Below are 12,363 nucleotides of genomic sequence, written 5' to 3'. Positions count from 1 at the left end.
TCCAAAATCACAGGATGCAATGGGATGCCTGCCCCCCTGCAGATGATTACCAACGCCTGCTGCTAGATGTGACATCTACCACAAGCCAGGTTGGGGTGCCCACATAAGGGTAAAAGAGCCCCCTGCGGCCATTTCAGCTGAGAAAACAGTGTGGGAGGGAAGGCTGAAGCCCCTACACCCCTGTCCCCCCAAGCTTAATTGGGCCCTGAAGCACTTGGGTATATTTGTTTTCCCGATGTTATGTCTGCCTGTAATTTGTGGCAGATGCTACATCTAGCTTGGCCTGTGCTGCCTGTGACTCCAGAATCTCTGAAGCTGCAGAAACTGGAGGTTCAGTGAGCATATCTATAGAACTGTCAGACTCCTGCAGCAATCCGTTCCCAACAACTTTCATACAAAGTAAGGTTTATTGAGACACTGAAGTATGCAGATTACACATCTCATGTTAGAACTGACAATAAGCACGCAGAGCAAGCAGATATACATAATTCAAGAGGGTCCCCTGATGGCCTGGAGCCAATTAAGGAATAGGTAAAAGCCCACCAAAGTTAACGGGTCTGTTTTCCCAAGAGAAAGCTGATGCTAGACACCAAGGCCAAACTCTCATGTTACAGAGATAAAAAAAGCACTGAAGGCACAGAGAACAGAAACCTAACATTCCAGAGGCACCCCCTCACTCCATGGCAGCTAGAGGCCTGGCTGACAAGAATGTTCAGAGGTGCCCTCCACCCTACAGCTTTTTGCTGCCTAGTCTGAGTGAAGTTGCCACCTACAATCCCAGAGGCTCTGGAATCATGGGTGGTAGCTTCATTCCAGCAAAGTGTCAATTGGCTGTAAGGTGGTGTAGGCTTCAGGACAGTAGGGGTCACCAGCGCAGGCCCAGGGCAGCTGGTATGGATGTCCTATGGATGAAATTGTGTCTGCCATGGAGTTTTACATACAGGTCCAAAATGGGGCAGTGTGGACCTTTATGGCAGTGTGGACCTGCAGCTACTGTGGGCTGAAAGGAAAGCAGCCTCACTTGTGAAATTTGGCCCATGTTGTTGGAATAAAAATATAGATGGAATAAAAGAACAATCTACCACAACCCAAGTTTCTAAAGAAACTGAGTGGGCAAATAATACACAATAATAATCCATGTGAATACTGTCCCTCCCATACATCCAATACAGAGTGGTAACTGCAAAGGGAAAGCTGAGGTGGATGTCTTTCAGCTACGGTTCAAAACAAATGCAAGCACCCTTACCATGTGAATATCAGCAGGTTAATCAGAAGGGATGACTTGGCTTTCAGTTACTCATCTTTAAATGCTGAATGATTCATTATGAATTGATATTGATATTTTTAGGCTGTCCAGATTTTTTTAAAATACTATAATTTGATAATATTTGGAGACCATTTGGCCTTTTATAGGTGTCTTTCACATGGGGCTGGGATATTGTGGTTTCCCATCACTGGTGCATCTGCAGATAAAGCAACAATATGGCTTCCACATGGCAATTTTCCCTGCAGTTTCCCTGCCCTAATCCCCCAGCAGTGGCAACTCCCCTCCCCGGGCCACCTGGGCTTTTGTGATTTTTTTTTTAACTGTCTCTACCATATTGTTAGATCTATATTCTGCTATAGCTATAAGTATAGCAGGTTCTCTGAATTCCCAGCTTTCTTTATATTAAAAAAAGTCTCTAGGCCTTTCCTTTTCAGAGGTATGCCTTTTCCTTGTGTCTAAATCAAAGAAGGTGCTAGAGACTGACTTTTTCAAATTAATTCTGGGAATTCAGATAATCTGCTACACCATGTCGCTACAATGGTATGTTGATATAGCAATATTCTAGTGCCAGTCTCTTTTTTTTTTAATGAATCCTAGCGGTGGGAAGAGGAAATGGCTGATGGCAGGGACAGGGTCACAGAAAATTGCTGCCATGTAGGATGGAAAATCCCAATTATTCCCACCCAGACAGCAGTCATCCAGGATTTACTGTGATCTTTCTCAAAACTTTGGAGCAAACTAGGTTTGAGAAAGATCAGAGAAAAGCTGGGGAAACCCCCAGAGGGTGGGGAAACATTAAAAAACCCACTTCCAAGAAGCGTTGAACTCACGGCCAATAAACATGTAGGAAAAGCCATAGTTTCTGAAATTAAAGTGCATTATTTATTTTATTTGACATACTTATACCCATTTTTTCTCCCACAATGAGGAACTCAAAGCAAATCATGCAAGAAAAACAGGTTAAAAACCTAAAATACAAAGAGGAGCCATTACTCAGCATTACTTAATCAGAGATCATTCAAAGTGTGTGTGCTTAGAGACTCAGCTTTACAAAGTTTTTTTAATGTTTGAAGTGTACGTGCCTTTTTTAGGTCCTTGGACACAGCCATTCCATAAAATAGGAGCAGCCACTAACAGTCTGGAGCTGCCATTAAGGTGGTAAGAGATGTTCCCTCAGATATGAGAGTCCCAGGTCATGAATGTGGAAGCAAATTGGCAGCCAATGTAAAACTTTCAAATTTGCAGGAGCCTGCTTAACCCCAGTTAATATTTTTGATGCATTCTGAATCTGTGGAATCTTCCACATTGTTATCAAGGGCATCCCCAGGTAGAATGTGTTACAACAGCTCAGTCTTTTATTATTATTTTTCTCTCTTGTGCTACCCTTACTTAATAATTGGGGAGAGGGCAAAAGAATAGGCTATCCTTGAGGAACAAATAGGAATAAATTCTTGGGCCTAGCCAAGGGAGGGCTAGCTGGTTTCATTTTCTTTCATCTAGAGCAGATGAGATTCAGTTTTGGCTCTCCCCTTTCCCAGCCATTCTTGGGAATTGCAGTGGTAGCCTTGGCTACTGAAGCTGGCTGCAGAGAGCATCTTTCCTTCATTCTCTTGGCTGGGAGTAGGGAACACAGCATGAGAAGGAAGCAGCAGCAGCCCTGTAATAGAATACTGCAGAAAACAGAATCTCTTCTTATATATAATTATGTTTTGGTCATGGACTCCCCTGAACATTCCAACACGTTCCAAAATCAGTTGGCTGAATGATCTGTCACTCAGAAGCTGTCCCTATCCACTGGCTGCGTTGCCAGAGTCTCGCCTCCAACATTCTAAACAGTTTGCTGTTCCTCTCCTCCCCATAGCCAGTCAGAACACAGAGGTCATTTGCGTATGTGGCCTGATTGACCTTTGCCTCTAACATCCTAAATAGTCTGCTGTTGCTGTTGCGAGTCCTGAGGTAAAATATATATCCCAATCTCCCTGTGAGGCCTGGAGATCTCCCCAGCCACAGCACATCATTTCCCCTACAGAAAATTTCCCAACTATTACAACTGATGTCCAGATGACCAAGATCAGTTCTCCTGGAGACAATGGCTGCTTTGGCCAGTGGACCCTATGGCATTATACCCTGCTGAGGTCCCTCCCCACCTCAAACCTCCCCTCCCCAGGCTCTACCCCTCAAATCTACAGGTATTTCCTAACCCAGAGTTGGCAACTGTGTAACTGGCTATGGAACCACTTTCCAGACCCTTGGAGCCCAGAAGACATGGCGTAGGAGAAGGTGCTTTTCTACCTTAGCTGCCACTGCATAGACCCAAATTAACATAAGCCAACCTCCAGGCGGCACATGGAGATCTCCAGCTATTACAACTGATGTCCAGATGACCAAGATCAGTTCTCCTGGAGACAATGGCTGCCAGTGGACTCTATGGCATTATACCCTGCTGAGGTCCCTCCCCACCTCAAACCCTCCCCTCCCCAGACTCTACCCCTCAAATCTACAGGTATGTCCCAACCCAGAGTTGGCAACCCTGTAAACTGGCTATGGAACTATTTTCCAGACTCTTGGAACCCAGAAGACGTGGCATAGGAGGAGGAGGTTTTCTACCTTAGCTGCAACTAGGTAAAGGTACAAGTTTCCCTTGCTCGAAAGCCAGTTGACTCTAGAGATGCGGTGCTCATCTCTGTTTCCAAGCCAAAGAGCCAGCGCTGTCCAAAGACATTTCCGTGGTCATGTGGCTGGCATGACTAGACGCCAAGGTGCACGGAATGCTTTTACCTTCCCACTGAAATGGTACCTATTTATCTACTTGCAGTTTCTTGCTTTTGGACTGCTAGGTTGGCAGGAGCTGGGACCAGAGACAGGAGCTCACTCCGTCATGTGGCAAATCAACATAAGTCAAGGGTGGAGGGAACCATACCTGTTACCATGAGGCTGTCCTCCCATACTACCCACTTGGGGCAGCAAAATGACTTGAGACAGCCCTGCCTTATAGCTAAGCAGAAGGAAAGAAACATGGCTTGCCTCCCTCTGTTTTCCCCTTCCCTCTGCCACCTCACCAGCCACAGCTGGGACACTCACCTGGAGCTTCCTTCTAGATACCGTTGTATTTCTTCCCCCAACGGGCCTTACTCCTAGTGTTTCATAATGAAAAGGTGATGTTAAGTCCAGGCCCCTTGTTCATGCCAGAAGGTCTCAAAATTAGTGCTGCTCTCTTGCCCTAGCCTAGTACAACGGAGGGGGAAATGCTTTAGTGAATTAGAATGGTGCTGCTACACTGTTTGCGCAGGTCTTAGAATTTCAGACATATAGAAATGTGTTTCTTGTACACATGATGCTCTGGGAAAGGCAGTCTCTAAGGCCTTATCTACTTATGCAGCAGAATAAAGAGGTAGAGTGGCCTTACTTAAATAAAATGTTTCTGCCAAAAAACCCAACACCAACTCAGAGGGTGCGTTCAGACGGGGCATTTATACCGGCATAGATGCCGGTTGGAATCGGTATACTTACGGGCGATCACACGGCGAACATCTGCCTTCCGTCCCTAACCATTGCAAACAGCCTTTAAACCATTGTATTCTGCTACTAGGTCCCCAAGTGGTGGTATCCTGAGTGCACCGGTTCCAACCGCATTATCCCCCCATTTGATCGCTCTCCGACAGTGCAGAGCCACTTCCATTCGGAAGCCTGAGGCTTCCGAATTTTGGCTGCCTTTTTTTTTTAGTAGCCGATGTGCGCTTGGGCGAAGCTTTGCCCCGTTGTTAATAAATTTAAAAAGGTTGTTCTGTGCCTGTACAAAGCCGCCTCTTCTCCTCCTCCTCCCCTGCCCACCGCTGCTGTTGCTGCTGCTGCGGCCGCTTTTGCTCTGGCTGCGGCTGCAGAGTGTTTTCCATGACTCCACCATACCCTCCTCCTCCACCACCCCACCTCTTCCCTCCTTCCTCCTCCTCGGCTGCTGCTGACTAACTCTCCTCCTGGGCACTCTCCCCAGCCGAAATGGGTCACACACGTGCAGCGCCAGCCCCAGATGGGGCGGTGGAAAGGGAGGGGAGTTCGTCAACGGGCGACCGGCGGCGGGCCTGACTCACGTGTGCAAAAAATAAAATAAGAGGGAGGAGAGGCGGGAGGGGGCGATGCATGTGAGAGGATCTGCACCCCACCTCCCCTGCAGGAGCTGACAGCGCTAGGACCCTCCCCGGGAGACTGCATGCCCGGCCTCGCTTGCCCGCGCTCTTCACCCCTCTCCTTCCTTCCCGGCTCCATTTTCCCTGTCAAAAAATAATAATAAAACAACACGCGCATGCGTCCCAAGAGCCGAGCGGCAGCCAATAGGCTTCATTATAAGGAAGCCTGCCTATGCGCATGCGCAAACTGTGTAAAATTTTTTAAAAACGCTGATGCACTCTGGTGAGTGCCTGAAGTGTGGACGGGCATATTGCGATGTGCTGCGCAGTCAGGGGGTGAGCGTGATTGCGTCTCTTCCGGATCAAACTGCTCCGGTTCCAACTGGAGCAGTTTATGCTGGCTAAAATGCCCCATCTGAACGCACCAAGAGAGACAGGTTCTAGTCAAGTACTTTGTATGCTGTGCTAGTTTCTCAAGGCGTTATTTATATAGGTGTCTAGGGTGGCTCTGCCTCCCTCACACTTACGAATGCTGGGGCCGATGTGAGCAATCCTTCCCTGAATTGAGGAGGACACCAAGTGGACCGCCCCCAGTGGAAGTCTGGGGAGGCTTCACCCCCAGGGAGGACTTTAAAAGGCAGGGTGAAGGCAGGCTGAGGAGAAAGAGCACAGACATGGTCCGGAGAATACTGGGGAGTGACCTGGAGGGAGCAGGGAAGAGGGAACTGGGTGAGGTCAACCCCCCTCCCCCTTTTGCTTTCTGAGACATGCCAAGAAGCTTGTCAGAGGGCCCGGCCTTGCTGGACTTGCCCATGAAACCACCAGACACTGACAATTGGGAACCTGCACTCTGAACTAACATAGTCCATTCTAACACATCAGCAGTTTACCATCTCATTCTCTTGCACGTGTAGACCAGGCCAAGGACTATCATTGCTAGGTGTCATGATGAATGTATCAGCACAGGAAATAAAGAAGTGAGGAAATCCTACCTGAAGTTGCCTCTGCTAATTCAGTCTTGAGAGGCAGTCTTTTGAGGATTGGTGTCCCGTGGAAGAAATGCAGAAGATTGACTGAGTTATCAGAACACAGAGTTAGGAAGTGTGCTAAAATGGCTGTCTAGGCCTCAGCTACTGCAGCATTTAAATGCAGAGGCTGATATCCTGGATCTTGATGCTGCCTCCTGGACATCTTGAAGAATGAGAATTTAGGATCCCCAACTTTTAAAATACTTGCTTGGACTACTAAAAACTTAATGTCTGTTGGCAGATACTGTTACTCATTCATGAGCTGTCAGAGCTGTTCTGCTATTCGATAGGCTTTATCTTCCTCCAGAGTTTTAAACAAAGTGATAATACATTTTTTAGAAATATTTAAACCTCTTTTTCTCCAAAGCTTCAGTTGTACCACCAGCTGAAGATTTTTTAATTGTCATGTTGACTCCCTTTTGTGCTTTTCCATGATTTTTTATCTTTGTTTTTTGTTGGGGGGGGATTTCTAACTTACCAACAAACCCCCAGATTATTTTAAGAACATTTGTTACTGATATATGTGATCTGAAAATATAAACAGGGTAACTTCACTCCATAGTTGGATACAAATGGGGGTTTATTTGTTCTTAGATTTCAAAGCTTTTGTTTGATCTGCCATCTTAAATGTATGTGGAATGTAGCTTCCATACGATCATCTTGCTTAGGATCCTAGCCTGTTTCATCCCAAAGATACCTTTTCATTTTTGAAATTAGGACTCTACTACTTTACAATGTATTTCAAATGTCTCATTCATAGCTAGGGACACATTTTCTGTGTTAAAATTGGAAGCACAGTTGATTCTTCAAGCACCAAAATGTTACTATGAGTACGTATAAAATTATGACTTGCATTTTGAGGAGCCTATCTACAGTGTGTGTCCATGACTCATCACATCTGGGTGATGTCCCCCACAATTCAAAGGAAGCAAGCCCAAAGCAGTAACTCCTTCAGAGATACAAGAATAGCCTTCTCCACTTAAGTTTCTTGGCAAGCACCTTTTACATGAGAGCTGGCCAAACTTTTCTGAGTTTGGCTGTACAGTTGGGCTGAGCTCAGGCCAAGGAGTAGAGACTGAGCTCAGTCAAAGAGAGGCAGAATGGTCATGGCAACCATGGTTTGGATACAGTTCTATCTGGTTAAAATTACCTAAGCCACCCTGAAAGCTGATTAAAAATAAGCTAGGCCAGAGCATTAGAGCAGACAATTAAGAAGGCAGCCCTTTCTAGTGTATGAGTAATTTGAACTTGGTGATCCTTTAATTATTTAATTTATTCTTCGTAGCATACTAGCAGTTTCTCAGAGCATGCTGGTATGTCCAGCTGCACAGCTGGGGATTCTTGGTCTTAATACGTGTTTGGTAATTTGCAGGATTACCTGGGAAAAATGGAGCTAAAGGAAGCCAAGGAATTGGGATTCCTGGGATACAAGGCCCTCCAGGACCTCCAGGTAAGTGTTTTACCTGCCTAGCCTGACATTTTGCTTTTGAGATGCTTGCAAGTGTTAACTTGAGGACCAAATCATACATTATGAGGTTCATGGATCTCTGTCAATTTGTGAAGGGTCAGGCATGCATGTGCATGGCTGCAATTCAAATTGCAGCCAGGCAAGAAGAGAAGAGCGGATTGACTCCTTCAGTATGCGGATGACACCCAGCTCTATCTGATGCTGGGCGGCCAGTCGTACTCTGACCCAGATGACCTTCAACAGGTGTTGCAAGCCGTGGCTGGTTGGCTCAGACTGAGTCAGCTGAAACTAAACCCAGTGAAGACGGAGGTCCTGGGCCTAGGTCGGGGCGGTTCAGGGTTGGGACTCCCTCTCCCAACCTTCGATGGGGCGCCTTTGGTGCCACTGTCGGAGGTTAGGAGTTTGGGAGTGCTCCTAGACTCCTCTTTAATGATGGAGGCTCAGGTAGCAGCCACTGCCAAGTCGGCCTTTTATCATCTTTGGCTGGCACAGCAGTTGGTTCCGTTCCTTGACCGTGATGACCTGGCTACAGTGATCCATGTGACGATCACCTCGAGGCTGGACTACTGTAACGCTCTCTACTTGGGGCTGCCTTTGACACAAATCTGGAAGCTGCAGCTAGTGCAGAATGCAGCAGCCAGGCTGTTGATGGGTCTTCCTAGGTGGGACCACATCTGGCCTGTGCTGAAGGCACTGCACTGGCCGCCAATAGCGTACCGGATCCACTTCAAAGTGTTGGTTCTTACCTTTAAAGCCCTTTATGGTCAGGGTCCGGCATACCTAAGGGACCGCCTTACCCCATATGTTCCCCCAAGGGCACTACGGTCGGGGGCCCAACATCTTTTGACTACCCCAGGCCTCAGGGACATCAAATTCGCCGAGACTAGGGCCAGGGCCTTTTTGGTGGCGGCTCCTACCTGGTGGAATGAGCTCCCAGAAGAGATCCGGGCCCTGCGGAATCTTGCGCAGTTCTGCAGGGCCTGCAAGACGGAGCTCTTCTGCCAGGCTTTTGAGTAGGAGCCGCCACCGCTACTGTTCCACCAATGCACCGCCACCGAAAATTGGCAGAGATACCATCAGGGTGCAAGCGGGCCCTGGGAAGAAGACTGGTTATCTGCCATTTTGGAACTTATGTCGTTGGTCCAGATCCAGATCAGAGCACCAGCACTTTGTTGTATTATTGTTAAGTTTTTATTCTATAATTGTTTTAAATATGGCTTTTGCCCCAATTGTTAGCCACCCTGAGCCTTAGTGGAGGGTGGGATATAAATTGAATTATAAATAAATAAACAAACCCTTTTTGGTGCCGGTAGTTAAAATCAGGCTTCCTATGCTGCTGTCAAAGGAAAAAAGACAGGTTTCTAAAGGAGACATTCCTCCCCATTAAAGCCACTTATAATAATGCAGAATAGATTTTAATCGGTAACCAACACATAATTGCAGATTGAAGATGATGTTTGAGGAACGCAGAATCATAAAGAAAGCTGCTCCAGACCAAGGAGACCAGGAGCCTTGGGACCGGTTGCTGCAGCAACTGGGACAAGATCCTCTATTGGTTCTAGAACTTATTGGCTTTGAAGAGTCTTCTTGATTGCCCCACCAACTAGGATACACTTCTGAATTACTGTGAGGTTCTGTGACTAGACTCTCCATGTCTTCTCCTTTCCCCACATGCAATGCCTGTGGTGTTCACAGCAAGCCCACTTTTACTGCCAAGAGTGCTAGATGATTGAAAAAAAATACTAACAATAACTTTTTTCTTCTAAGACTGGGGGTAGTTTTTGTTTGCTGAATGGCAAGCTGTTTTAACCAGAATAAACTATTTATTTCCTCTATAAAATGTTCTCAAAAGAAATGTTGATGATATGCCAATTCATTTAATCTATTAAAAACCAGGCAATTGATCCACTAGAAGTTGGCCAGCTGTATGCATTTCATTTTTAAGTAGACAGCGAGCAGAGGATGGCTGCTGTTCTAGGCTGATGAGGTTACTGGTATATACTGGTGGGCAGTGTCTTGTTCTGCACCTTCTAGCCTGCCTGTTTGAGCATGCAGCAGAATGCTTCATAGGTACAACTCTGTGGCTCCATGAATGACACAGAAGCTGGAAAGCAGATGTGATTAATTTCCAGGTTTTCCATTCCCTGTGTACGTCCGCCTTTCTGCATCTGGCCTGTGTCTCTCACTTTCATAGCACTATTCATAGCAGTGTGTACCTTTTGTGAGTGTTTCCTGAATAACAACAGTCCAGGGAGACAAGTAGCTTAGTGGGCTGATTTCCAGGCTTTCCAAAGGCTCTCTCCCAGGCGTTTCTTTTTGGATGCTTTTCAGAGAGAGTTAAGTCTTGGCTTTTAGCATGCTTTGGGGTATATCCTTTTCCCCGGTATATTTCTGCTTCCTTCCCTGCTCCCAGTCCTTCTAATTCTTGGCCTGATGATTGTCTACAACTGAGCAACTGTGTCTTGAAACTTCTGAGATGTATTCTATCTGTCAGTCTTATTCTGTGCATTTGGTGCAGTGAAGAGGTTTTGGTCTCCTTGGAGCCTCATAGGTGAGAACCTACCTCAGGGATGTTGAAGTTGGTGACAGCACTTCCCATACTGGTCTCAGTTTGCATTTTGAATGGCTTTTTGAACTTCCAGTCTGAAACCAGAGCATTCCAGAAGATGCCAGCCCTTTTGGAACTCATTCAAAGCCACATAGTCAAAGCTGTGTTGTCAGAATTTGACTTTTCAGATATTTTTAAGAAGGTAATTTTTGTAGCCAATCCAGTCCAATGCTCCCTCTAAGCTGTGGAGTCTTGTGAGCAAAAATGTTAGTTTGTGAGCTACTGGCATTAAAGCTGTGAGTGAGCGATTTGACTACGGCATAAATTAGTTTGCTCTGGAGCCATCCTTCCTGAGCAAAGACAAAAATGTGTGAGCTGAAGGCTAAAAAACTGTGAGCTAGCTCACACTAACTCAGCTTAGAGGGAACACTGATCCAGTCTCCCCTTTTAATAGTCGTTTCTAGTGTGTTGGAATGCTAGGACACTAAGATTTAAAGTCGGTTCAGTAGGTTGGGTCAAAAGTCATTCTTTGTAAGCAAAAGAGCAGTTGGTTTTTCACAAGCAGTCATGATTTGTGCTGATTCCTCCCTCCCAATACAAGCATTTATGTTGCACCCATCCTGTTCTCAAGAGTCCCCTCACTCTCAGGATGCTTTTGGGAGCATAACAGGCTTCAACTGGAATTGGGGGGCAGGAAAGATCCCATTCCATAGGTGGAGGTCTCCTCATGGACATTTGGGCTTTTAAACCTAAACTGCATTTGATCTAGTATTTTAATGCTCTGAGGCTGTGGATAAGGCTACAAATATATATCCAGCCGTAATGTTGCATTGTATTGATATTTTACATTTCTCTCATGCCTACTTTATGTATTGTTAAGGTCCTGAAGGCCCTCATGGGATAAGCAAAGAAGGCCGTCCTGGAGAACCTGGAGGACCTGGTAAAGATGGAGATCGTGGAAGTCCTGGAATTCCTGGTCAACCTGGACCGCCCGGAATTTGTGATCCGTCTTTATGCTTTAGTGTAGTTGTAGGAAGAGATCCATTTAGAAAAGGCCCAAACTATTAATCTGGGAAATATTAGTTGGCAAATTAGGCCTGGTGCATGCCTTTTATGCTCACTCTTGTCTCAGGAAGATTACTAGCAATAACCCCCTGTCCCAGGAACAAAGGTACCTCTAGTTTGGAATGTGGTATACATTCAGTTTTAAGACACTAAAAATGTGGCTTCTTTGGGTTTACTAACAGAGCCCACCCTAAGCAGAGTTATACCCTTCAGTAGACTTAGACGAGTGCAACTCCGCTTAGGGTGAGAACTGTAAATCTCCAAGCATTGATCCAGTTAAAGTTGGACATCACTGCAGTTTATTGAGACAAAGGGAACAAAATAGTCATGACTAAGTTTATCCCCAATGACAGTTATGACTAACTTCAGCTGTGTTGTAGCTTTAGTATCCTGTAAGAGTCCATTTTGTTCTACAATATTTGCCCAGTTACATTGTTGCTTCTTTTTGAAGTCCACTGGCAAGAGCTTATTGATTTCACCAGAAGCTGGACTGGATCCTCAAGTGCTTGGTGATCAGGAGTAAAATCACTGTGAAGTGTTTCTTATTCAGCGTATATATGCAGCATCTTAATTTTAACGGAAACATGGCCTGGCTCAGGCTGTTGTTTCATTGGTGTGTGACTCTTGTCCATTGTGTATGTTTCATATGTCAGGTTTCTGTTAGGAAATGCATAACCCCAACAGTTTTAAAAGTCCGTTTTACTACCTTTCATCTTCATGTAATTACCTTTTTGTACTATTTATTCAAAGATCCAATTATCAGTTTCTATCTATGATCTAAGAAACCTTTGTAGGCACCTTAATGTAAACAATTTTGAAAATTTGGTTTCTTAGTATCGCAAAGATTTTTTTTAAAGTCATTT

General features: G+C 45.6%; 1 protein-coding gene across 1 annotated transcript in view; it reads left to right on the top strand.

The window, feature by feature from the left end:
• Positions 1-11,921, top strand: part of COL21A1 (collagen, type XXI, alpha 1) — a 209,669-nt gene extending 197,748 nt beyond the window's left edge. Inside the window, exons 29-30 of the mRNA XM_015408301.1 lie at positions 7,792-7,869; positions 11,316-11,921. Of these exons, the coding sequence (XP_015263787.1) occupies positions 7,792-7,869; positions 11,316-11,503 (266 nt within the window). The 3' untranslated portion in view covers positions 11,504-11,921. The remainder of the gene's footprint in view (positions 1-7,791; positions 7,870-11,315) is intronic.
• The last annotated feature ends 442 nt before the right edge of the window (positions 11,922-12,363 follow it).

Source organism: Gekko japonicus, unplaced genomic scaffold, assembly GCF_001447785.1.
Source record: "Gekko japonicus isolate JY-2015 unplaced genomic scaffold, Gekko_japonicus_V1.1 scaffold383, whole genome shotgun sequence".
NCBI lineage: Eukaryota > Metazoa > Chordata > Lepidosauria > Squamata > Gekkonidae > Gekko > Gekko japonicus.
The sequence above is the reverse complement of the archived record's forward strand: the minus strand, read 5'-3'. Positions and strand labels throughout refer to the sequence as shown.